The 26,707-nt window shown below is 36.8% G+C and overlaps 5 protein-coding genes across 5 annotated transcripts; 2 read left to right on the plus strand and 3 right to left on the minus strand.

Moving 5' to 3' along the window:
• The first annotated feature begins 1,196 nt into the window (after nt 1-1,196).
• On the plus strand, nt 1,197-3,228 carry LOC143448758 (D-beta-hydroxybutyrate dehydrogenase, mitochondrial-like). The gene is made up of 8 exons (XM_076948614.1): nt 1,197-1,388; nt 1,488-1,667; nt 1,774-1,929; nt 2,069-2,213; nt 2,285-2,426; nt 2,540-2,683; nt 2,774-2,949; nt 3,063-3,228. The coding sequence occupies exons 1-8, from the start codon at nt 1,268-1,270 to the stop codon at nt 3,079-3,081; spliced, it is 1,083 nt and encodes a 360-aa protein (XP_076804729.1). The 5' UTR covers nt 1,197-1,267; the 3' UTR covers nt 3,082-3,228.
• Nucleotides 3,229-3,302: 74 nt separating this feature from the next.
• Nucleotides 3,303-8,766, minus strand: LOC143448757 (kinesin-like protein KIF3B). The gene is made up of 16 exons (XM_076948613.1): nt 8,567-8,766; nt 8,050-8,226; nt 7,618-7,812; nt 7,343-7,460; nt 7,095-7,215; nt 6,929-6,998; nt 6,617-6,726; nt 6,379-6,530; nt 6,141-6,262; nt 5,742-5,914; nt 5,356-5,580; nt 5,177-5,272; nt 4,921-5,060; nt 4,396-4,582; nt 4,150-4,241; nt 3,303-4,075 (listed from the first exon to the last, which is right to left on the minus strand). The coding sequence occupies exons 1-16, from the start codon at nt 8,751-8,753 to the stop codon at nt 3,970-3,972; spliced, it is 2,271 nt and encodes a 756-aa protein (XP_076804728.1). The 5' UTR covers nt 8,754-8,766; the 3' UTR covers nt 3,303-3,969.
• A 923-nt stretch (nt 8,767-9,689) lies between these two features.
• Nucleotides 9,690-11,954, plus strand: LOC143448445 (intraflagellar transport protein 70A-like). Its single transcript, XM_076948206.1, has one exon. The coding sequence runs from the start codon at nt 9,847-9,849 to the stop codon at nt 11,800-11,802; it is 1,956 nt and encodes a 651-aa protein (XP_076804321.1). The 5' UTR covers nt 9,690-9,846; the 3' UTR covers nt 11,803-11,954.
• Nucleotides 11,955-12,005: 51 nt separating this feature from the next.
• On the minus strand, nt 12,006-23,287 carry LOC143448444 (uncharacterized). Its single transcript, XM_076948204.1, has 25 exons — nt 23,143-23,287; nt 21,796-21,887; nt 21,029-21,131; nt 20,876-20,927; nt 20,613-20,663; nt 19,726-19,838; nt 19,471-19,519; nt 19,159-19,367; nt 18,898-19,071; nt 18,514-18,647; nt 18,290-18,408; nt 17,563-18,107; nt 17,392-17,428; nt 17,182-17,285; nt 16,793-17,082; nt 16,189-16,682; nt 15,883-16,057; nt 14,537-14,843; nt 14,233-14,385; nt 13,788-14,143; nt 13,514-13,637; nt 13,124-13,229; nt 12,676-12,815; nt 12,458-12,576; nt 12,006-12,385 (listed from the first exon to the last, which is right to left on the minus strand). Exons 1-25 carry the CDS (start codon nt 23,212-23,214, stop codon nt 12,322-12,324), a joined length of 4,182 nt encoding a protein of 1,393 aa, XP_076804319.1. The 5' UTR covers nt 23,215-23,287; the 3' UTR covers nt 12,006-12,321.
• A 1,010-nt stretch (nt 23,288-24,297) lies between these two features.
• On the minus strand, nt 24,298-26,690 carry LOC143448446 (cyclin-dependent kinase 7-like). Its single transcript, XM_076948207.1, has 2 exons — nt 24,826-26,690; nt 24,298-24,719 (listed from the first exon to the last, which is right to left on the minus strand). The coding sequence occupies exon 1, from the start codon at nt 26,668-26,670 to the stop codon at nt 25,636-25,638; it is 1,035 nt and encodes a 344-aa protein (XP_076804322.1). The 5' UTR covers nt 26,671-26,690; the 3' UTR covers nt 24,298-24,719; nt 24,826-25,635.
• Nucleotides 26,691-26,707: the final 17 nt, after the last annotated feature.

Genomic DNA, 26,707 nt, shown 5'->3' on the forward strand with positions numbered 1-26,707 from the left:
CCCGAAAGCTTAAAACGTACAAGGTGTTAACTATACAGTAGTGCTGTAACAATGGAAGGTTAGCACGGCCAACAAAACTCATTTCAGGTTGGATTGGAAAGGCAAAGCTGTTTTAATGGCGGATTTTATTCAAGATTTAGTTTGAAAATGAGCAACTTAAAGGTAAAGAAATGCTTATCTTCGCAGGTTTGAAAATTTTAATAGACATTAATAATTTGCTTATAACTTCTGAACAATTTTTTCTTAGTTCCTGTATTTTTAGGTTGCTTCTTGAAAAAAAGCGATAATGTAAAAGGGTTTAATTGGAGTCATTCAGTTTGAAGTGTCCACGACAAACAAATTGAAGATGCCATTGGACTCATGCAACTAAATTTTCCAAAAGTACAATCTGGTTTAAATTCTTGAAGCTTAATTTGTGATGCCTGGGATTGATACAACAATCCAGTACTTTGCATTTGTTTTTACCCTGATGAAGTGGGTAAATGGTGCATAAATGGTGCAAATGGGTTCGTTGGTACTGGTAAAACAAATGTAATAGTAACAGTGATTTTCACAAAACGTTTAACTGCACTTGGTGATTTTATCAGGACAAGTTGATAATACAAGCTTTGGTATGACATTGTTATACTTGGCATCTTGTGCTAGACTGCAAAAAGTGAAAATAGAAGGCATAATTATGCTGAATGAAGTTCTAATGGTACATCAAGCGAATCTTATTTGTGCAAAACAAATAAGCATCAAACGAGGTGCTGTAATTTACGCACAACTTTCACAGTAAATTTGCAAAAGTTCCAAGTACTGTACTTTTATGTGCAAATGATATGTAAAGGTCTTTTAGTCACTAAGGAAAGTTCATGAAGAAACAACCACATCCAGCAGGAACAGAGAGAGGTGCCAGTTGTGTAAATTAGTCAATATTAGCATAGTTATGGTAAACATTGGCAGCCGGCATGGTGGACAGGAAGCAAACTTTTATGGGATAATTAACTTGACAGTGTAGTCATTGCAGGAAAGTATCATGTGGAGCAAGGCGTTCTGAGTTGACTTTAAGCATTTAAATGTCCTCTGATTCGTTGCAATCAGTGGTTCAAGGTCTTAACAAGTAAGTGTGCAACCACAAATTAAATGTACAAGTTGCACCACACACTTGCGAGTAAATGCTCGTAGGCTTTAGACAAGACACTTAAAATAATTATCTTCAAAATTTTTTTTAATGCAGCTAAGCTTGTGTGTATAACTTCGACGTTTTAAAATCTGCTCTGAAACAATGCTGTCAGGCGATTTTGGAAGAAGTCTGTTTGCTGCTTTGGTGTTGACTGCCTTATTTGGAGTTGTTGTTCCAGCAACATCGTCAGTGCTTTTGCAATGGATGGGAATATCAGTCGGCGGTTGGCAATAACTTTTACGTCATCAGATTTTCTGTAGAAATTCATACATAACAATACCTTCAGTTCCAATTTCTTTACAACAACATCATATCTTGTCAGGAGTTGAATTGGCTGTTGGATTTTTTGTGGTATGCTTCCTCAGTGTCCTGCTGCAATCAATAGTACCCCGATTTAGACTTAATCCGAAGGGGAAAGCTGTGTTAATCACGGGATGTGACACAGGGTTCGGGTTGCGATTGGCCAAACAGCTTGATGATCTAGGAATGTATGTTTTCGCAGGTATAGCAAATCTGTCATACTTTGTGCAAGGCTATTTTATGTTAATGTTGCAATCTTAAGCTTAAATAGAATTCAAACTTATTTCAAATCTAATCATTGCAATTAGGTTGTTTATTGAAAGACAAGGGGGGCAAAGGAGCGCTTGAATTACAAAGAACTGGATCGAATCGTATGAAAGTGATTCAGCTCGACGTAACCAATGACAAGCATATTGAAGATGCAGTTAGATTTGTGCAACTAAATTTGCCAGAAGGACAACCAGGTGAATGACATTATTTGTCTTGCTATCCCGAAAGAGGATAATATAAAACTGCTAAACAGGAAAGGTCACTAGAATATATGATGTCATACCATCAGAGTACAATCACGTAAAACCAGAAATTCTGCATTGCACACCATAGGGCTATGGGGCATTGTTAATAACGCTGGAGCATCTGCATTTGGTGAGATCGAGTGGTCATCGATAGATTTATACAAGAAAGTGATGGACGTCAATTTATGGGGTTTGGTCAGGTGCACCAAAGCCTTTCTTCCACAAATAAGAAGGTCTAGTGCTTGTCTGGTGTTCTTCACTTGTTTTTATCTTGCCCGACCGACAAGGGTGATGTCATGTGCAGGTCAAAAGGTCGCGTAGTCAACATGGCGAGTGGTTTAGCTAGGATGATGGCACCGTCCCGATCTGTGTATGCAGTCAGCAAATTTGCCGTGGGAGGATTTTCAGATTGCCTCAGATATGAAATGAGGAGATGGGGTGTCAAGGTTTATTTTCTTGCAAATAGCATCATTTTTTGCAGTTTTACTTTTACTATCAAATGTGAGTAAGTGGTTTGGAATTTTTCTGAATAAGTATGTAATTTTGATTCTACCATCAGGTTTCTATTATTGAGCCGGGAAACTACATCGCTGGCACAGACATCTTCACAAAAGAATCGGTGAAGGAAATGAGCAAATTATTGTGGAATAATATGCCAGACAACATAAAGGAAGATTATGGCCAAGAGCTGTTTGATTTTCGAGTAATATCATTTCTATTATGCAACCGAAACATGACAGAATTTAAATAGAAATGAATTGGAGAAATTAACATTAAACTTACTATGTGCCAGGTGAACCAGCTGGTCGGCTATACCAATGCAGGAATGTCTGATTTGTCCCCAGTGCTAAATGCATATGAAGATGCACTTCTGTCCAGGTTCCCTTTCATACGATACCAACCCATGGAATCTTACTGGACAATACGTTCGTTCATCTTCACGCACTTCCCAGCCTGCATTGCTGACTAGTAAGAAAGCTAATTGCTGTTTTTTGTTTCTGCACCATACACAAAAAGATAGTATCACTGCTGATGTGTTCAGAAACTATGTTTGTCCTTTAATTGGAAATTTTTTTATTTAGCTGGTACATCTACCGGTAGCTGCTGCAAAATAATACAGAATTGGTCATTTTTCTCTTAGCAAGAGCAGGATGATGAAGAAAGGCTTCCTGAATAATTATCATCTCTGTTGTTCTTTGGTAATCGATAGAATTGTAAAACATCAAAATAAACATTCGCTGAGTGGGATAGTATTTTGTTAGCTTTAGCAATGTCTGAAATGTATTTTAAGTTAGAAGCAGACATATAATAGAGTTGTGTCATTCTTTTCAATAATACTTTTGTTATTGACACAATGACCAACACGTTGCAGTAACGTTTCATGCAGACAGGATAGCGAGTATACTTGAAGGACAACTGTTTGCTAAACATGTGAAAAAAAGCTGTGACAGAGCGACCAGACGGCCTACATATTTCACAGGACAGCAATATAACCAGAAGGTAACAAGCTAATTATATACTATGTGTTTGTAACAAAAATACCTTCATTTTACAGAAAATAAATAAAAACAAAAAACAAATGGTGCAAATAAAATCTGGAATGAAATTTAAGTTGGTGAAATTGCTACTTTACAAAAAACACTCACGGTATTGAAAAGGTTGCCACAGACTACGACTAAGTAGAACTTATCAAGGCTATAATAGGTGTCAAGTAAAGAACCAAAAATGTTATAAGTGTAAGCATCGTTGAATTGTTTAAACGATTTTTGCATGCCATTAAAACTAATGCTTCACATTCTAATTATGAAAGTTTCACTGAAAAAATACACAGCCCCATTTCGACAAATATGCTGGCCGCTAAATAACTTTCAGAAAATATTATACGCAAACAAAAACATGAACACAGTGTAATTGTAATGCGGTCATCTCATTCCAAATTTGAACCAGCAAAATGAGATATGATTGATTAAGAGAAAATGCAATACAAACTTATTTAGGAACTAAACCTCTTGAAGTTGGATACAGCTCTTGATCAGAATTCTTTGTCATATTTTCTGACCTTTTTGCTGAACGACGTGAACGGGCTGATTTAGCTCTGCAACGAATAAAAAAACGTTACTTTACATTTCTTTAAGCTTATGAGGATGATAAAGCAGTAATGAGATAAACCTTTGCTTGATCTTCTTGGTAAATTTTTCAGCACTTGCATCCAGCTGAATGTCGTCTTCATCTTGCAATGCTGCTTCCAAGGCCGCTTGAACCTTTCAAATAATAATTAATCATTAACTTATTGCTAAAAATTTAGAACGCACCCAATAAAAGAGAAAAAAATGTGAAAATGATCTAACTGAAATAATGAACAGAAATTGGTGTTCTTCCTACAATGAAGACAAAGCTACAAATCCATAGAATAACCTTCGGTGCGACTGTAGGACCAATGTAGTCCTTGGTGGTACGAGAGGGCAGGTCCAAGTCAACAAGCAGAATATTATCCCCACGATAACGTGGATTAAACCCAACCGCAGCAGCGACTCTGGCATGTTGCGATGTCGGCCTTTGCTGTCCATGGTGGGCGCTGTGTGGACGTTTCATCATAGTTTGACTGCAGTAGTTGAAGAAAAATATCAAGCAAACTCGCACAAAAAGATTTCAAAGGAAACAAACCAGCTGAAATATTAGCTGTGCAAAGGATTGGAAAGTAAATTAAGATTTAGGAATCTTATTTGGAAAGATAGAGACAAAATACTTCAAAAATCAGTGGTTCCCAACCTGTGGTCTGCAAGTCATACTTTAGGCCAATTAGGTAACAGTTTCAAAGTTGTGGGACACGAGAAAACAATTATTGCAACAAGTAAGAAAAGGTTGGGAACCACTACAAAAACGTTTTACTTGAATATACCATCCGAATACTTGGATGTTTTACATCCCAAGAAGACTTACTTAGCATTGTTGCTCAAGGGTTTGACTACAAAGTCGTCATCATCTTCATCATATTGTATCCGCTTTTCTAATTTTTCTCTTTCCTCCGCTGGTATGAAGTTCTCAATAACCAATGTCTTAAACTTTAATTCCCTTGTCATCTGTAACAAACAATTGTAACTTTGGGCTGTGAAATTTTAAAGATAATAATCAGTTTTTAAAACTTTCGCAATGATACGTTAGTTAGAAGAAGTTCGAAAAACACTGGCGGCCTTACCTCCATTTGTGCTAATTCGACTTCTTGCAACTCTTTAGAATATAAAGCCTGCATGTCCTTCATTTCCTGTCTGACATGCTGCATTTTAGCGTATATCTGCAACAACACAACATCGTAATATCAACTGCCGGATTTAATGTGATTTCAAACGTTACTGACAATCCGTGCAGCTTGTATACCTTCTTAAGACGCTTGGATTTAGCGTCCACCTCTTCGCGAAGAGTGGAGTAGCTCTCCTTAAATTTCTCAGCACCTTCCTCCTCATCGAGCAGCTTCTGTTTCATCTTCCTCTCCAGTTGTTGCTGCTCAATCAGCTGTTTCCTTCTTTCCTCCAGTTCCCTTTGTTGCTGATTCGTGCGATCGACGATTGTTTTTCCGCCCACGAGTAACTTACTTTGCATTGCCTGGAACGAATGAGACAAAATTCAAATACCAAGGAAACGCGTCAGCTACAAACTTTTCCATCGCAAAAAAACTTATAAATTGGCTTTTGACGTTACCCCTGAGGAGAATTATTACAAGTCAAGAAGCCGCATGACTGCAAACAAAACCATATTAAAGTTACGTTTATTTTTGCTGCAAGTGCTTCTTTGGCTTCATGTTGTTTCTTGAGTTCGTGAAGTTTTTCTTCTTTCACTCGAAGCAGTTTCACTTTTTCTTCTTCCGCCATGTTCTTGTCTTGAAGAATTCTCTTTTTATCATCTTCCAGTGTGGCTCTTTGCTTTTCCGAAACACTCTCTGAGTAACACAACAACCTTAAATGTACTGATTCTTGCAAAAGTTTTGTATAAAGATATTTAGAATTCATTTCACTGGACAAAAAAAATACTAAAATCTTACAGAAGATTTTGCTAAACGTTCGCAGAAAGTTTTACCACAATGTATATCGTGGAAATAAAAACAAATATTTTGAATTAAGAAGCAATAAAATTCGATGCTTAAATCATAGATCTGTTGATATTACCATCATCATCATCATCTTCGTCCTCTTCAGAAGACCCAACACTTTCACCGTCAACGCCTCCTCTTCTCTTCTTGCTTCTTTTGCCTCCTCCTCGACCCTTGTTCTCCAACGAAGCTTTGAGTCTGTTGGAAGTTGCAAGCAATGGAAAATAATAGTTAGAAGCAGCAGATTAGAAAGAGCGCTAGTGTAATGACAATGCACAAATTCATAATATTTGATGAATCAAGTTGTTATTTACTTTGCAATTTCCTCTTGAAATTCGCGGAGGAGGGCATCCTTGGGATCCTCGTTAATTTTAGGTTTGTTTTGGATGTTCTTTGCTCGATTTGCATATCTCAAGGTAGTGATGGTTTCGTCAAAGTTGTAACTAGCTGGACCGATATTGGCAACCTTTCGAAAAAACAACAGACAGGCATTATAAAACAACTACAAAGTTTACCCATCACCTGATACTAATCTTCAAGCTAGCTCTTTACCATGACAGTTTTAGCATTTCCACCAAGTGAATCTTGTAACAGCCTCGTGAGCTTTGAGTCTCGATATGGAATGTGGCTGTTGCCGTCAACCAACGCCGATATGACATTTCCTATAGATATTTAAGAACATTTAATTAGAGCAGTCATGATATAACATATGTTGCATTTTTTAATTATTTAGAACAAATGGAAACAAGTGCAAAGAAATTGATTATTATGTTATCAAACAAGTGCTGAAAATGGAACATCATTAAGAAGCAAGGTCTTCCAACCAACTTTGTACACAGTGATAGGACTTTTAAACTGTATTACCTAATGCTGAAAGGGAGAGGTTAATCTTGGTTGCTTCTTTTAACCTTTCGCCACTTGCACCAGATTTTGCCTGAAACGTTTTTAAGATTGTTTTTGTTTTCTATTTCTTTCAAATGTGCGTAAAAGCTTGCAAGCAAAGTTATGCCTGTTTAACTAAAGGAATCACCTGTCTTTCACTGCCGGCGAGATCGACTAAATTCAACTTTCCAACACGAATATGATTTTTCCCATCAAGACCATCTTCACTACACTCTATGGTTATGACAAATATAGCATGGGAACGAGAACTAAAATTATGAAAAAGGAAATTATGAAATTTTGCAATACAAGTATAACCTCTACATTCAGAAATAATATATTGCCACTATTAAACGAGAACGAAATTATGTGGATGACAGAGCAAAACACTTTAACCTGTGTTCGTTCATGTTTGTGGCTCCAACACTTCGATTTTTGTTTCCAACATCCATCACATGTTCAATCTCTTTTACGGATTTTGTAACAAAAGAAAGTAGATCTTTTACATAAATACCTGCAATGCAAGAAACACGGTGTCGGTATATCTGTATATATGTAGTTTCCGCATGCTACAGTTTCACTTTTCATTCAGTCTTGGATCATTAAATCAGAAACAATTAATCAGAATTACTTTAGGTAATTGATAAAATAACACTTTGTTCTTTCAAAACCTGTGTCAGGTCTTTCCTTTAATTCTAGTCTTTTTGTTTGATCCTTTGACAGAAGATCTCTAATTTCTTCTTGATAAATTTCAAGATATGAGGCTCGCACCAAATATTGCTGATCTTTGGTGCGCGCTATGTGCTTATAAATATGTTCAAAAGATCGTGGTATGGCACCTCTGAGATCAAAATTAGACCGAACACCTTCAAATGTACAAGCACGATGATGTACAAAGAATAAAATAATATCATTGCTAACAACACCACAACTGCTAGACAACGTTAATGAGCACTAACAAACTATGCAAAAATTTTGTAAAAACAAAAACCACTTATGTACATAATTTTTGTATAAAACATAACTGAGTTGTATACATTTTAACTGTGATTGCTTTCAAGTACGAAAAGTTACAAGGATTTAACAAAACACTGTCATTATACCTTCCATTGTAAAGGTCTTTCCAGTCCCAGTTTGGCCATAAGCAAAAATTGTTCCATTAAACCCATTTAAAACAGAATCCAATAAACCTTGAAAGGTCTCTTCAAATATATCAGTTTGCGTTGAATTCCAGTCATAAATGGAATCGAAGGTAAACGCTTTGGGGGTATCTGTAGGATCTGAAAATGTAAAAGTTCTTTAAAATCAAAAAGTAGGAACAAAATCCATAGTGGAAAGTTTGGCAGCTGCACACACGAGGTTCAACAATGTGCATTCCCCACTTTTTTTATTTTCACGCTAATTTATAATAAATAAACCAAGAAAAACTGCTTGTCTGAACGCCAATTTATTATAAACAAACAAAGAATTAAAGCTTCAGTTCATGCCATCATGCCAAAACTTCTGTTTTTGCAAGCTGCCTTACTTTTCACTCAGAAATTAAATGGTGACATTGACATTGTTCCATGTTAGTTTAGCAAAATCCATAAGAAAATAAAAAAAGTCAGTTATAAGAAATACTTTTAGGGTTTTTGATTTGAACTTGGCCCATCTTTAGATCCATATTGACCACACTTTCATGATGTTCGCCGATTTCTTTTTGGTTGAGTGGCCGACAACGCACAACCACTTTAACACATTCGTTATTTTTTGATTTTGACATGTCGCTCAGACAAACACTTAAATTTATCCTAGTAGCAACCTGCATTAAACATACCCAGTAATTACAATTTTATTACAGTGTATAACAGCAATAAGTGTATAACAGCAATAAGTGTATAACAGCAAGTGAGTCTACAGGCCTACACAATAACGACAGAAAGATGTAACAGTTAACATGGTTATTACATGGTTACATAGTCCACGCATTTTTTGAAGTACCAGTACCAATATCCCTTCGCAATTTGCACTATTTTGTGTTTGTCGCACAGATGGTTGAACCTTTTAAAAATTAAGTCAGTGTTTTTACAACAAATTCTTTAAGGTATTTCCAAAAATAAAAGGCCTACTCCAAGCTAGGTCTAGTTCACAATAATAAAATTGAGGTCACTGAATCATGAAAAAACTAACTAAAGCAGACTAAGGTTACTAGTCTTTAATGTGCATACTATCAAACTACATTTTCACTATATATTTAACATAAGTATAGAATAAAAACAGTTCATTTCGCTTCATATCTCAGAGCACCAGGTCTTCTCTACAACTTATGTTCAACATAAAACGCCAAGTCAAGTCAGCTGCAACGCTTTCGCTAAGGAGGAAGATTTCTTCTAAATGAAGCTGTTCTTTTTGCACTTGGTAAAAGTAATAATATTTGCAACGTGATAGGGTCGATTTTATTAACTGCTTCAATAAATAAGAAAAGATTTGGTAAAGCACAAACGTTTTTTTTAATAATGTGTTGTTTATCGAAAGTCTGAATAAAGTAAAAACTAAAGTTTACATATTTGTTCGTTGTCTTCTTAAATATGATTCAAAAAATCCTCGAGATGACGCAAACAACAGCTAGAATTAGGTCATACAACACCATTACTATTTTTCAGTCCAGCTTCTTTACCCGTTCATTGTTCAGTGTGTTACATCGTTGAAAGTGTTAAGCTACTTTAGCTTTTTGGTATTGTTTTAAAGGTAGAAAATAGTCGTAACATGTGGCTTATGTCACGTTAAAATCTTGTTTGAAAATTTCATAGATAGTAATCTATTGTGCTACGCTGGTCCTGTAGTCTGCCTAGTTGGTTTTTAATAACTGTACAAAAATTCTGAAGGTTTAAAGCAGTTATAGGCCTTTTTATTTGCTAAGCATGAATACCATCAAAGACGGGGAATATACGTCAACAATTTACAAAAAGATACGTGATGGACAGTATGCAAGTGCAATTGACATTCTCAACATTGAACTTCAAAAGCAACCGCAACTAAGAGCAACCCTTTCATTACTGGCATACTGCTATTACCACAGCCAAGATTTTCTTAACGCAGCAGATTGTTACAATCAGCTCTCGCAAATATGTCCAGATGTTGATGATTACAAGCTGTATTATGTAATGTCACTTTACAAGGGTGGAGATTATCAAACAGCGATGAAAGCATCATTTGGCATCGAAAATCCGGCATACCAGACCAAAGTTCAGAAAATCCAAGCAGCCATTAAATATATGGAGGAAGATTACGCTGGAGCAAAGAGTCTGGTGGAACAATCTTCCGAAGAAGATGATCCTGATAACGTAATCAACATGGGATGTTTGTTATGCAAAGAAAATCAGTTTGAGAAAGCGTGTAAAAAATTTCAGCAGGCCATTCAGTTGGCAGGATATCGTGCCAGTTTGTCTTACAATATCGCACTGTGTCACTATCGTCAAAAGCAGTATGCTCCAGCCCTGAAACACATTGCTGATGTCATTGAAAGAGGAATTCGGGAACATCCAGAGCTGAGTGTTGGCATGACTACTGAAGGAATTGATGTTCGCAGTGTTGGAAACACTGTTCTCTTGAAGGAAACAGCCTTGGTTGAAGCGTTTAATCTTAAGGCAGCCATCGAGTATCAACTAAAGAATTACGATGCCGCTGGAGAAGCACTAACAGATATGCCTCCACGTTCAGAAGAAGAATTAGATCCCTACACTCTTCACAACATGGCTCTCATGAACATGCAAACTAAAGCAACAGAGGGATTTGAGAAGCTCCATTTCTTGCTCCAACAACCCACATTTCCTCCTGAAACATTTGGGAATTTGCTTCTTCTCTACGTGAAACACGATTACCTAGATCTTGCAGCCGATGTACTTGCTGAGTACTCGGAGTTCACTTACAAGTATCTGACTCCGTTCTTGTACGAGTTCATTGATGCCGTGATTACAAAGCAAACTGCGCCTGAAGAAGCTTTTCGAAAATTAGATGAAATGGCAAGCCGCCACATTGACAGTCTCCGTAAGTTAACGAAGGTGGTTCAAGAAGCGAGAGATCTACGTGATGAAGTTGGTGTGAAAAAGTTTGTTACTGATTACGAGGAAGCAATGGAGAGATATATTCCAATATTAATGCAGCAAGCTAAAATATACTGGGACCGTGATAATTGTGCAGCAGTGGAACGTGTATTTAGAAAATCTGTGGAGTTTTGCAACGAATTAGATCCTTGGAGGCTTAACGTTGCTCATGTGTTATTCATGCAGGATAACAAATTTAAAGAAGCCACTGGGTTTTATGAACCAATTGTCAAAAAGCATTATGATTCGATTTTGGATGTGGAAGCTGTGGTGTTGGCAAATCTTTGCGTCTCGTACATCATGACGAGTCAAAATGAAGAAGCGGAAGAACTGATGAGGAAGATTGAAAAGGAAGAGGAGCAGATGTCTTACGAGGATCCAGATCGTAAAATATTCCATCTTTGCATCGTTAATATTGTCATCGGAACTCTCTACTGTGCAAAAGGCAATTTCGATTTTGGTATATCAAGGGTAATAAAAAGCCTTGAACCTTACAATCGTAAACTCGGAGTGGATACTTGGTTTTACGCCAAGAGATGTGTTTTGGCTCTTCTTGAAAACCTGGGCAGAAATATGATCAGTCTTCGAGATTCCATCCTCCAAGAAGTCATTCAGTTTCTTGAGCATTGTGAACTACATGGTAAAGACATTCCAGTTTCCAATGCAGCACCTTCAATAAATGATGGTCCTAAAGCACCAGACGGAAGAAAAACTGTCGCATACGAGGCCCGTCTGTTGAAGGCGTTGTTCTTAGAGTATGTGGGATGGCCTTAGCAAACTGCGTCGACATTGTAGTGTTATTTTGTAAAAAGAATACATAGATTTTTGATGATTGGCCACTAACATTAGAATTTAATTAAAGTTTCAGAGGTTTTTATATGTATTTAACATTTTACAAATTGTAAATATACTTTTGTTATTGTTTATATTGATACATTCTTATTGTGATGCTCAGGAAAAGGACCACTGTAACAAAGTCAATGAAAAAGTGCTTGTATTTCAGCTAGTTTTAAAATCAAGACAAAAACTTTCATAGATTAATGAAAAACAAAACAAATCTATTTGTGTGCAAAAAATGGTAAAATACAAACACATTCCCACAGTACTTAAAAAAGTGTACAGAGATATGAACACGCTCATCATATATACCCATTTTAAGAGTACAGTGTACTCACAATAGGAAAAAGAGAAATTTCCTTACTGGGACATAATTAAAATAACTTAAAGGCAGCAGAAATAATGAAGTTTACGGACACAGATTTGCAAAACGCAGAAGTCAAAAATCACAAAGTATCAGCTGCCAGGTGTCGACTGCTTATTAGTAGCAACTACAGGTGGTGGAACGGGTAAGTTTGGTCTGCAAGGAAAAATGAGTTACACACAAAATTTACAAAGTTCTGTGCATGCTGTGTACAAACAACTAACTCACTTGATCTCATCGCTCGAGTCGGCGTTTGTCTGCCGTGGAACCGCAACCACGCCGGTCGCCCCAGATTGTGGAGGCTCCCACCTTGTCACATGTCGCGTGCAATCATCACTGTCAGAGGCCTAAGATGGTGCGCATAATCATATCACTACAACTCTTGGTGACGCAAATGAAATGTAGTATCGTAACGTGAAGGATATTGAGTAAGCCGCAGTGCTCACCTTGTCGTTCTCAGATGCTGTTGTCGTTGAAATTGTTGAGTCAGCGGGATCTTCCTCATCTGATGACTCAGCGTCATCATCTGCCGAGTCAGAATGAATAATACGCGTTCGCGACGCGGCAAGATCTTGCATATTCTTTCCTGGAGGGTGAAAAAATTTTTAAGATTTTTACTTGAACCAACCCCAAAGGACTGTGTGATGGATTGTTTTACCCTTGTACAATATCTAGTTGGCTAACTTGACAACTACTAACTACATTATGTTGTTTCAATTAAACTGAATTGGTGGAGCTGTTACAAACAAACGGACACTTTAAAACACCAAAAAATAAGAGAAAACAGCACTTTCACTAAGTAAAAGAATTTTAAAAGAACCAACTCTTTGAATATCAAATTTTAATACCAGATACTTTGGCTTCTGGAAGTACAAAATTCAGGAAGTTAATTACCTTTACTTGTTGATCTGTATTTGGGAGAAGAATTGTCACCAAATTGTTTCTGCGGCAGTGTTGACGTTGGTAGTTTGGAGGCTTGAAACTTGGAGTCTGCTACAATCTTTATTTCGAAAATATTGCGTCAAGTTTAGCACAAGGTTAGGCTAAGGCATAAAAATGATAGGACTATATTCAATACTATTTTTACATCCGACAGCCGACAGGCATAATTGTTTACACCAGAAATACAGTTGCCACTAGTTTATGAAGTAAAGTGGAAGCTTGTGAACTCAAAATTTCCGATATCTCAAGAATCTGCTACATCTACAAAATGCCTATATAGATCATATAGAACCCTTGAAGTTAAATACGCGTCCACTGTATATCAATCAATAAATTCATTACCTTGTTAGCAGACCACGTGCCAGATACTGGCTTGTCACAGAAGAGAGACAAGGTTTTTGACTGGAACAAAGAACTGGTGGCAAAACTGCCAACTGAGGACTCTGTGCTTGTTACTGGCTTCAAACTAAATAAAAAGTTATTTAGATGGTTGTTTATTTATTTTATTCTCAAACAATTTGAAAACCATTCAAACTGTTAATATCAAAAGTACAATGAGATAGAATGTAAAAGATTTTCGAGTCACTATTCCACGCAACACTGAAATAGCTCTTACTTGACGTTAAAGGGCGGTACACCGAAGACAGGAGCAGGTTTCACCAATAATGCTGGAGACAAAACATGGGTTTGGCGCTCGGAGATGGACAAATTTTTACTTCCGTTGTCTTTTTCTTGCCCTGTATCTAGTTCTGGGGAAACCCATCGCGACTTTGATGCACTGGTTTCTGAGTCTGGTGAACGTATTTGACTGACTGGTCTCGGGAGCCTAATAGGTCCTCGGTGGGCATGACGAAGTTTTCTTCCGGAATCAGAATCTTCCGAATTTGTGTCATCCGATGAAGAGTCATCATCATTGGAAGATGGTAATGGGGATGACCTTTTCATCTCCTTCTTAATGACATCTGCATCCACCTGGGGGGAATAAAAATCAAATTAGTGCAATAATTCCATGTTCCACAATAACTGTTTCATATTTTACAGCAATATCTTCATAAATATACCTTAAGAGAAATGGCGGATCCAGCTGCTTTTATTTTCAGGGTTATCTTGCTTTTTCCTGAGGGCTTTCCACCAGGTGGAGAAGATTGTAACTTTTCGTGTTTTTCGACGAGAGGTTTCGGCTCGGTTTTGATGTCGACCAAAGCTGTAGGTGGCTGCGTTTAAAAATCAACAAACTACATCAAAAATGCCATCTTTGCCAACAAGAATGAATCCTTATGATTTCAAAGCTCTACATATTTTAGGATTATATTTTACCTTGTGATTATAACTTGAAACTATCGACCTAATATAAGCCCAAATTACCTTTTTTAGTGTGATGTTTGCTGGCATAGGAGCGGTGTTTTGAAATGCAGGAGCAGCACTTTGGTTATTAACTGCAGTGTCATTGTGGCTAACCCACTGAACCCGTTCCAAGGGTAAAGTCCCAGTGTTTGGTAACCTTACATAAGCGGCAGAGTTGGGGCGCAATGGGGTGGCAATGGTATTGGCGGGGGTGACTGTGTTGGGGTCTGTCACCATGGGAAAATATACAGGAAATGTTGTGGCGTTGAAAATATGTGATTGTGAGTTTGCGGCAACGACACCATGTGGTTGAGACGTAACTGGAGGTCTAGTGTGAAAATCATAAATATACAATTTGCATATGCGTCAATTTTTCAAAAGAAAATGAAAAAATGGGGAGGGGCATATTGAAATTTGGGGATTTCCCCAATATGAGAGCTTAAGATCGGTACAACGTTATCGTTGTTGTGTAGTTATGTATCGCAATGCATTTTTGCATATATAAATATGTGAATTTATCAAATATCTTGGAGCAAGTTTTAAGAACAGTCTTTTTGCATGGGACTTCTGCTAAACTGATCCTAAGCTTTTCATTTGATAGCCACGCATTTTGATTGTATGAAGGAAAAGTAGAACACAGTTCTACAGCGTTAACTAGCGACAAGAAATCAGTGTCTTAATGGCCACTACGAGTTAAAACGATTTATTTCAAACCGTTGTTTTATATCACAATTGCATTTATTAAAGAATAAAAAAGGAGTTAATTTCAAAACAATAAGTTTTGTTTTGTAACATTATTTTATTATCTTTCTCTTGTGTTATCTGCTGTTCGAGCGGCTGCTTTGAAGCGAGTGATCTTTCTCGGTTGGCTTTTTCAGTAATGACCATTGCCTTTGCTTTTATTCCTCTTTTGACAAACGCACGTTCCGTCACACATACACTTGTCGCCTTTTTTCCTTCGCTGCAATCCATTAATTGCAGTCACAGTAAAATGATTTTCATTTTGTAACGATTTAAGCGCTTGTGCAAGTAATAACCATCACGTTGGGCAAAACCGTGTGTAATAATCGTCTTCCAAAAGGTTATGCGAGGTAAATTGAAACCTTTGTGGGCAATGATCGTAATCTGAATACTATCGATTCCACAATTATGCCCCCTCCCCTCGGAATCGACGCCTATGACCATTTGTAATATGAATTACTTAAACGAACAAAACAATACAAAACCGGATACAGCTACTAAATTTAGTTGTTGCCATTTAGTGCGTTATTTCTCTATTTTATTATTGTAGCTTTTTACCAAAAAGTGTCCGCTTCACAATCTCTAAATTGTTGAAGTGTGTGGTAAAACATTGACATGAAACTTACCGTACACTTGCTGCTGCTGCGGCTGCTGCTCGTTTCGCTTTCATTTGTGCCTTGATCTCTGCAAGGGTCCTTGTCTTCTTAACTGGAGGGGGCGAATTAGATGCACTGCTCCATCTGGCAGGAGAAGATGGAGAAGAGAAAGCACCAGGAGATGGCGCTAGAGGCCTCTTTGTACCTTTCAATAAAACAGCACATATTATGAAAACGTAACGTAATAGTCAATGCATGGCTAGTTTTGATATTTACAACGTAACAGCACTTTATAACAAATCATAAACATTCGTAAATACATAAACGTTCACTAACCGACAAGTGAAAATCGTCCTGGAACAAGGGGGGAATTCCCAGCTGGTGAAAAGTTCATTCTGGGTCTATTCTGAGATGTGGACGGTCGAATTGGAAATGGTGGCTGCGTGTTAAACTTTGAATGTTGCGGAATAGGAGCAATGCTTTGGGGCACAGAGATTGCAACACAAGTAGGCGCTTCTGCTCTCTCAACGGTATGTGCAATGGGAGAAGTCCCTGAATGCAACGTTGTTGTACTAAGCAAGGTCATTCCAACGGCACTGGTTTGTTTCACTTTGTTGATTGTTGTTTCTTTGGCTGTTGTAGAAGAGCTTGAGCAAGTCGATTGTACATCGCTTGTTGCACAAATTGAATCGGACGGATTGGTTTTAACTATATAACAAGATGACGGCAACATTTTTGCTGGTTGAATTAAAGGGGAAAATATGTTGGAAATATCCTTGCTGTCGTTATCTTTTGTGCTTAAAGGAACTTCTGCTTTTACAGCTTCTTTCCTAAAAACAATATATCAATTTTTCATTTGCTTTTCGTTTGGACAATAACAAAACTAACGCAAGTACTCAGCAATTTCTTGTATCTTACAGCTTATTAACATGCTTTTTACTTGGAAATGCTCGTAGGTGAATCAACGTTGGCATCGAGGGTGAGTGGGCTTGGTGCTTGCTTAATATTACCCATAAAAGCATTTGGGGCTTTCGCACAACCAGTAACAAATGATTCTGGCGTGAGAGGCCGGGCGCACAAGCTGAGTACACGCTCAGTGTCGGATGATGCTGTGGTATCCGTGGTTTTTACAACTTTGAAGCCAAAATCTTGACTTTTACTAACACTAGGATATAATTGCGCATTCGATCTTTCCTCAACTGTGCCAGCAGTTGCAGGTTGCTTTTCGTTCTACAAAGTATAGTTGATCAGATTTGGTTGAGAACCAAATACTGCGCTTCGTTCAAGTAAGATCTGTTCTACCAATACAAAGACACAAACAAGGCTTACTTTTTGCTTAGTTGTAAAGTTTTCTGTCTGAAAAGTAGCGATTGTCGAGTTTACAAGATCGCCTCTTGGGCACAAGATAAGGGTCGTAGATGAACGCGATGGTACTATAATGAAATATTGGTACCAAGCATGTTAACTGATGGTAAACATGCGATTAGGATTACAACATGTTCTATGGATTTAGCTTTCAAAATCACTTTAATTTTTTACCTGTATGATTGTTGTTGTTTGAGTAAGTGCTTGATTTCTAAAAAAAGAATAGGTTGATGTTCCAAGAAACTCTTTTAGGTCGTCACATTTAACGTCACATTAATTCAGTTCATTTAAGTTTAAATAATTAACTTGATTTCAACTAAAAATATACAGTTTTATTCATAATACCTCCTGCCAGAGTGCCGACGTGTATGAATGGTCTGCAATCGCAGATCCATTTTCTGATCTTCTCCTCACATGCAATATCTTATGATCACCATCATCTTCGTTTAAATCTAACCTGTTCTCATTGAGAGAATCGGCTTCAGATAACCTGTTAGTGGCGTCGTGAGCAGCGCAGCGCACTAATGCTGAAAATGCCCTCGATGGTTTCATGATAATCGCTGATGAACTGAAACGCGCTGATTTCTTCGAATAACCATCTTTGCGGCGCATTTGGGACGTTTTTGTCCCTAGCACGGGTCGCTTTTTGAGACCCATTGGGGAATTGGTAGTCCTATATTTGGAGATTTTCGAATTGGCAAGTTTGGTTCTCGCAATGCGTTCTGCATAGCTCAAGTTCTTTTTGAAGGTGCTGGCGACAGGCATTGTTCTCATGTGGAAGTTTTTGTTGCAGGTTTTTGTTTTTCTAGCTTGAGATATTTCAAAGAGATCTTCATCACTGATGCAAATTTCCTGATCACTGTCGCCAGAGTTTTCACTTTTTTCAAGTTCTGAAAGCGAAAAATAACAACAAAAAACTCAAGAGCACAGAGTCAAAATGATAGGGGGTACTATTCAAAAATTTCTGCTACAGTTTGAACTTACATATAAAGTGAATAATATAAATACTGTATTATATTTAATTAAAGCCAGTTTAAGGCAATCAGCACAAAAAAACTTTGTTCAGTCGAACCTGGCCTTAGATGAGCAAATAATGCCATTTGAGCTTCCATCCCCAAATCTCGCATTTGATGTCCGGTTTCAGCGGCAAGGTTTTGGCTTCTGCTTCGTAACCGTTTGGATGGAACTTGTCTGCATTCCAGATAAAATTAGTTAAATCATATTAGTACCCTTGCACAAAGTGTAAATACGTGTGTAGACAAGGGCTCTTTCGTACTTGGTCATCAAAGCACTTACTTTTGACCATAATATTCTTCAAAAAACTTTTCCTTCCAAGGATCAATTTTACTCCTCTCTTTAGCAATCTCCTGAACAATGCGTGATTGAGTTTCTCTGGTAAACTCTCCGTCACTCAGCCTTTCTCGCCATTCCTGAAGCAAAATATGATGCAATGACACTACATTTTTATACCATACAACATTATATTCAAGTTGAAACACTGTAATATTGCGTACTGGTAATGCGTGTTATAGATACATTAGATGCCGTATACATATACGTAACGTATATGTACACGGTGTACCACGCAGTGTTCAATGCGTTCTATACATGATAACTACATGAAGTTATAATAAAAGAACGTGGCACAAAAAAGCAAGAAAAAACTACAAGACACTTTACCTGCACTGCTTGGGTGAAAAATTCATTGGTTAATGCTGTCTCTGAAGGCACTAAAATCTTCTGATTATTATCAGCAATATTTGAAAGAACTTGGTCACATGCTGGCAGTAGAGTGGTCAATTTGTAACGATAAGAAGAGGGAAGCATTGCAAATGTCTCTCGATTCACCAGCGTCTAGAAATATTTACAACATATTTCATAACTGAAGTGCTACAAAATTATACAAATAAACAGCATGGGAAGCAACAGCAAAGAACTCACTCTCATGTTAGCATTTACTAAGATGCTACTCGGCGTCTCCAAATCCAACGAACAGTTGTTTTTAGATGAGTAGTTGGAATTGTAAATGTTGTAAAATGAGTTTGATCTGGTTATAGCTGCATGTTGTCGACCCGTAGTCTGCCTGGAGCGATTGTAAGTGGCCTGCGTTTGCGGATTGTGCTTTGCATTAGAGCTAACTGGAGGGGAATCTGCAAAAAGATGTTATTAGAGGCCTTATTCACATTGATCAGTTCATTCTGTAACAAAACAAGGGATACATTAAAATATTTTACAAGTTTTTCCGAAACTTACTCCTACATAATGAGTTATTCCTGGTGTACACGTCTGCATTCAGGAAGCCCTGTACAAAAAAAAAGCTTAGACTTTATATATTTGTGAGCAGCGATGAATTGCTGTAGTTTAATTTGTATGATTTGTTTTTGTTCATCTTCTGTAACAATTTCAGCAAAGCTAACATGTCTTAAAACCAAAAACAGTATCCACAAACCATTTGATACATGTATCTTAAAATACACACAAAAACCTCAAGAAGTATTTGGATATTACCATCCTCTTGTTTTGATCGAGTGAAACGGCTCTTCCTTGTATAGAGAATGCATGAGCTTCGCGCACATCTCCGTTAGTAAGTTCAGTTTCAGCTGTGATAGATTGTGATGAAACTAATAAAGAGAAAATGCTTTGAAAATTCCCCGACAACTACAAAATGCTTAGTCACTTGGTTGAGATAGTTTATTTAAGACATGCAAGTAAAATATATTTTCATGTCCAGATGATCGCTAAAAAATGTCTTGTCTTTTACAAACACTTTTTGTGACACTGGCCAGCTTCTTCCACTTAATTGTAATACTGCGTTGGTGTGCACCAAGTCTATCCCCAACAAATTTTCGAAGATGACCATTGCGATGTCGTTTATGTGTTCTCGTGGATGACAATTGAAACATTTATTTGCAGAAACCATTGTAACAATCCAAAGCACCCATAAAAACGCTACATTTTTAACAAGATCCAATGAGCGTGATGAGTTATATTGGCACAGTCATATGAACTCGCAGTGCTTTTCGAGTTAGTAGTTTTTAATGCGTTTATCTATATTCCTGTTAAGACATCGATTCAGATGTAGAAGCAGTTTTGTTTAAAACTGATTATAAAATGTGTAGCTAAAGGTAAGCAATTAGGTTGGATCAAAGAACCATTATCATCACAGTTACATAAAGTGAGCATAGCATACCTTGGCTTGGTTCCAATTAATCAAAATATACTTAAACTGTGTGACAAAAAGCGTATATCGTTGTTATACATACCAAACACCTTTGCTGGCCAGTGACAAAATTGGTGTGGACGCGTGCAAAACAGTCAACGGTACAAAAAGATCTGAGGATCGCTGGTTTACATTGGTACGATATGTAGTAACATTGATGTCAATGTTGACTTACCTTTAGCATCGCCATTTTCTAAATTTTCCTCACATTTGTCCGAAGAAATGTCTAAAATTTAAAAATATAATCAGGCACACGAGTTTTTTATTATAAAAGCCATTGAATATGCCTACCTGGGCTATTTAATAAAAACTCTACCATGACAAAATTTTAGCAATAAGCTCAATCATTAGTATCAGCGAAAAAAGCTAAACTAGCACTTAATTAAAAGTCTAACTAGAATTCACAATGTATTATTATCAAAGAACCATTTATTATACCTGAGCTCTGTTGATCAGGCACAACTTCTGCATTTTGCTTTAACCATGATTCCTGCAAAGTCATTTTGAAGTAAATTTTGCATGTTTGTCAAAAAATTCTAACACCATACGACAGGTTAGAGTGAATTGGAGAAGATTTGATGTAAATCTCACCTTTAAAGCATACAATCCAATTCTGCCTTTAACACGGTAGAAAGGACAGTTCGGTAGCTGCGCATGGTGATTTAACATTGTGGTTAACACATTTTCTGCTGCCCTGAAAAAAGATTTGCAATTTAAAGCATATGATTGATAAATAAAATTAACCAACCTTAGAAATTTTCTTCTTACAAAAGTAGTTTTTACTCACACTGCTTGCTGTTAGGATAATCTTTGTTATTATATCTTTGTATGACACCCAGTAAAATGGCAATATTATGAAACTATATAACTTGGGAATATTAGGAATTATGGATTAATTCACATCAACATTTGCACAGAATGATGTTGCACATTAGTGACATTACTGTAGATACAAAGCTAAAACTGGTAATTTATACAAAAAGACACAAACGTTTTTGCTAAATATTTATTTTTCAAAAAAGGTTTTCACTATAACTTGAAAACATGTTTTTTCCAGCACAATGTTTTCTTTGTTTTGTTAACTTTCTACGAAAAGCAATATACGCTATACGTCACGGATTATGTGGATTATAATTTAAGAAAAACTATAAATCTAAAAATTCACATAGCATACCGTAAATTAGTATTAGCCTATACCATAATTTACCACTTTCTGTAAATTGCACGTCTTATACTTTATACACCAAAACTAAACATTTACAAGAAATTTTCCGATCAACACTCAAGCACACATTACATGTAAACGATCATAATACCATCAAAAAGTATATCATCGTAAAAATGATATATAAACTTACTTATTCATTGAGATTTCTTTTAGGCATTTTTCATGAATTGTGCGAAGAATTTGACGGATCCCAAGCACCTTGGTGGGACTCATTTGAATAGCCTGTGACATAGCATTTAATTTAATTATCACGATTACTTAAATATTTAATTAATTAATTAATAGGATGAGCATCAAACAATTTATCATTGAACTGAAGTTCTAACGTCTTTGCATGATTTAAACTTGGCAATGATTTAGATAAGGCTTTTTACCTCAATAACAGTAAAACATCATTATCACTGGAATAAGCTCAATATGACTGAAAAAAATCTATCAACGCAGTAAGATCTCGATCTTTTTATACCTAACTAACTACGTCGTTGATCTTATTTCATCTGATGATGGTTTTATTTCAATATTCCTGATTTTGTTTCCATGTTGACCTCATTCTAGTGATGGAATGGGCATAGTGCAGAAGTAAAAGACGTCACAATTTGGGTAAAAGGGGTCTAGTATACAAATTCATCCCGCTCTTGTGCACTAAACCCAATGGAATTAATATGGGTGACGGTGATTGAGCACTCTTTCAAAATATAGGAGTGATTCTAATAAAGTAATTGGACCAAGAAAAAAACTTTTTACTTTTGCAATTGTTTTGTGGGCTTGCCCGAATTTGAAACTGTTCATCAGAAACATTGAAAAAACCATGCATTGAAAAACACCTGGCCTAAAATAAATGCTCACAATAGTATAACACCATTAAGCATTGTACCCAATTCGTATAACTGAGAGCCCAGAGCTCAAGTCACAACACCACTGAAAAATAGATTTCTTGAATTTAATAAAACTAAAATAACACATAAAATTGAAGTAATTAACTGAAATATTGACCATCTAAACTTTATTGGCTCAGTGACAAAACAGTTGCACCTGGCTCATAGGAGTGGAAAGTGTTAAAGATGGTATTCTAGGTTCGATTTTCAGGTGCGCTACCAAGGTAATGCCCTTGCACAATAATGAAAGAGACTTGTTCCTGTTCAGAGGTCGTGATAATAATTTTCAAATTTGTGCAATTTAATCAAAAAAACAAACAAAAAATGTGTATCCATCGGAACTTGAATAAAAACACTCGGTAGCTAAACGGGGTTCAAGCAATGAGGAATCATCACCAAGTTTAAATCGTGCTAAGACTCTCCTCAGTTCAAGAATAAAGATTACAATACCATACCCTACCATCAATCATTCGCTAATATACTGATATACCATGCAAGAACATTCAAAAATATAGCATTAAAGATATTTTAATTTAGCCTGCTTCAAATCGCCTGGGAAATAAAAAGCAAAAGCTTCTTTATACTGATAGATTCATAAATACCAAAGTCGCAGCTTCAGCCCATGTGCGATCATTTTTCTTTCGCTTCTTTGAAAGGCGATTGCTCTTCATCATGAAAACCGATAGAACAATGGGACAGAGTTCAAATGTCAAGCCCAAATAAGCATGCTTTTTAGCCTATGCCATATACACTGTGACATGAATAAAAATGTAACTTTTAAGCCATTCAGAGAAAACAAAAGTTAGGTTTACTGTGACTGTTATAGGCCTATACTGCTGTAGAAGAGATGACGTATGACAGGCCTATAAGTAAACAAAGCAACAATTTAGCACATTCCTAGTAGCTGCTACTACTACTAGGCTTGCTCGAATTACCAGATTTAAAAGATATTAACTTTTCTGCACTTAAAAAAACCTAACTTCCTCACTCCACAGATGTTGGCTCGCTCAGTCAGGTCTATTTGGAGCTTAGGTGTTGGATCTACAAAACCTTACAAACCATAGTGATATTTGATGTCTGTGTTTACACAAAACAAAATAAGGGACTCTATTCTGAAACAACGACGTTATCAGAAAAATAAACAAGAAACAGGGCAAAAGTAAAGTAAAACATTTATTGCTAGAACAGATACAAATCTGTACTCAACTTACTTTGGCGCATTATCGGCACGCCAAATGTTTTCATGAAACTTGTTCTGAACTCCTATTAGCTACTGCACGCTGTTCGCCTCTGAAGATCTAAAAGTTTCCCTAAGAACAAAATTTCTCTCAGCTTATCCAGAAAGAAACCTTGGCCACCTATTTTCTTTGACACCCATTACACACAGAGTTTCAATTGCTGCAAGCCCATTTGCCGGTTTTAGGCTAATCATTTCAGTAAATTTTTCCTTCGAACAAAAGCACGACTAGTTTCTATAAGTTACTTGAGGAAAAAAGTGATGTTTTCGTTGTGATTAAAAAAGTGTTACATTAGTACACAACACACTAAACAAAGATCTGAACAAAAGTGAAACACATGATTTTAATGCTGTTGCACCATGAAAACTATCAACAAAGAATGTTTTGTTATTGAAGTGCAGTACTATTTTCAAGTTCGCTGACGTCCATGCTAACCTACCATCTAAGAACACAATTGTATTATTGCTATTTCGCATGTTTTTAAGCCTTTGGGCTTAGCCACTTTTTCCTGCTTATTAATTGTTTGTGAGCATGTGTTTTATTGTGCTATGAGTACCACGGTTAGGAACCTAAATTTCGCTCTGCACAGTGAATGGTAAATATTAAACAATACAATACCCAAGTACACTTGAATAACTAAACTTGGATGAATGCATATCAACAAAAATGGCAATACACCAAATTAATGAACTTTGAAGCAGCAGTAATGCTATATCGAAAATCGTTAAAACAACATCGAGTCACTCATAACCAAGCTCAAAGAATCTGAAACATTTGTAACACTGCCACCTACAGCATTGGAACGGAAGCATTCTTCATTAATCCACATTCTTAGCATATGCAAATGTGGTTGAATATAAATACAATCAAATGATATTTGAGTTGTGATGTGGGTGACTTGTGCACAATTCTATCCTTCTCTAGCGTACCAGTAGTTTTGCCTGTGAAGAAAATAAAACAAAATAGTTTAGAAAAAAACACCTAAAATTTCTCCAACAACTAGACCTATAAAATAAGGATAAACAAACATTCTTTTAAATTACTCACATGAGTCTGCTTGTGAGGGGAAGTTACAATTTTCATAAATAATCCTCAATTGAGGCAACTTGAACTTGTCTTTAAATCATAGAGCAACAGGTGCTGTGAGTTGCCCCAATGAGATCATCCTTCACCGAGCACTGTCACCTGCAACGATCGACGACAATTGAGGTGAAATTCTTGATCCAGATGGTAGTGGCGCATCTTATTATTGGTAGTATTGACACATTAACTACAGTAGCTTGAAGCAACTATCAACAAAAAGAGTGGAAGTTTAGCTGAATGATTAGCAGATTTATGACATCCATTAAAAGCTTTCGATCCTAATTTAATACTTCCTTGAAGACAAGAAACAGTTTTCCGAAAAAACAGAACATTCAACCCTACATAAGGCTGGGCCCGTTTAACAATAATTCATTGAAAACAGTGAAGTATTTTTGTAGCAGAAATAGAAGAATCAATGTATTTAAGTGCATCAGAGCAGCAGATGTTTCATTTTTCACTAAAAACATTCCTAATGATAGTGCGAGCAGGAATTGAAGAAGTTTCAGCCCTCAGAACAAGAAGCTACACCGGGGCTATATACTCTGCTCCCACTACCATTCTGAGTTTGGAGGTTTTCATCGAAAAACGAACTGTCTGCTGTTACGATGTACACAACCATAATGATTTTTCTATTTCTACTACAAATTACCAGCCACACCAAATATTGTGCACCAAAGTTCTGGTAGCTTCAATAAAACTAATATTTTTTAAAAATCAAAAATATAAACAAAAGTGAACCAATTAGTAAATAGCAACAAAAAGTTTCATTTGAACTCAGAAAACTAATCTTTTTGCAAGTCCACCCATTTCAAGTTCCTTTTCTCGTTTTCGTTTAATTCCAGCCTTCAACTGTTGAGCACCTTTTGCTAAACTGGCAGCACAGGTGGCTGGTAATGGCAGTTTTATAGTTGGCGTAGGAGCTGGTGGGTTACTAAAAAATGGTAGCATTAAAACTTTAGATGCAGATAACCTTGTGACTGGGTTATAACGAAGCAAGCCTGAGATAACCTGCAGTAAATCATCGGATGCGGCACTGAAGCATTGGTTCAAAGGCACACCAGGAAAGGGCTTAAAGTTTATATAGTCTGGTAAAGATGTCATCCCAGGCCACTCTGCTTCGGTTGGTGTGCCAAGAGTTTCAAATATTTTGCTCAGTTGGTCAAGATCAGATTCACCAGGCAAAAAAGGTACCCGCAAAAGAAGTTCTGCTAAAATACACCCAACGGCCCACATATCAACACCTGTCCCATACAACCTAGCCCCGTAGAGCAGTTCAGGGCATCTGTACCATCTTGTTACCACTTGGTGGGTATATTCTCGGCTAGGGCTTCCGAAAGATTTTGCCAGACCAAAATCTCCTATTTTCAAAATTCCACTATGGTCTATCAACAAATTATTTGGCTTAAGATCACGATGCAAGATCCATAATGAATGTAAATATTCCAATCCTTGCAGAGTCATAATCATATATGCTTTAATATTAGGCTGTGTTAATACGATGCTTGTGTCTTTAATAATAACTTCCAGATCTGTTTCCATAAAATCAAAAACGAGGCTAATGTTGGACTTCTGTCCGAAAACATCCAAAAGACCAATTATATTTTCATGATGAAGTTCTTGTAAAAGTTTGATTTCACGAAGTGCTGTTCGGTTGATTCCATCTTTAGCTTCTGCTCTGTTTCCCAACTTGATTTTCTTCACTGCCACGATATTATTGTTGTTTTGGGTGTCCTTGGCCTTGTAAACAGTAGCAAATTGTCCTTCCCCTAAGAACTCAATCTTTTCATATCTTGATGATTTACTAGACATTTTAATATCCCTGTTTCATGAACTCTGCATTGAAAGG

This window comes from Clavelina lepadiformis, chromosome 3, assembly GCF_947623445.1.
Source record: "Clavelina lepadiformis chromosome 3, kaClaLepa1.1, whole genome shotgun sequence".
Taxonomy (NCBI): Eukaryota; Metazoa; Chordata; class Ascidiacea; order Aplousobranchia; family Clavelinidae; genus Clavelina; species Clavelina lepadiformis.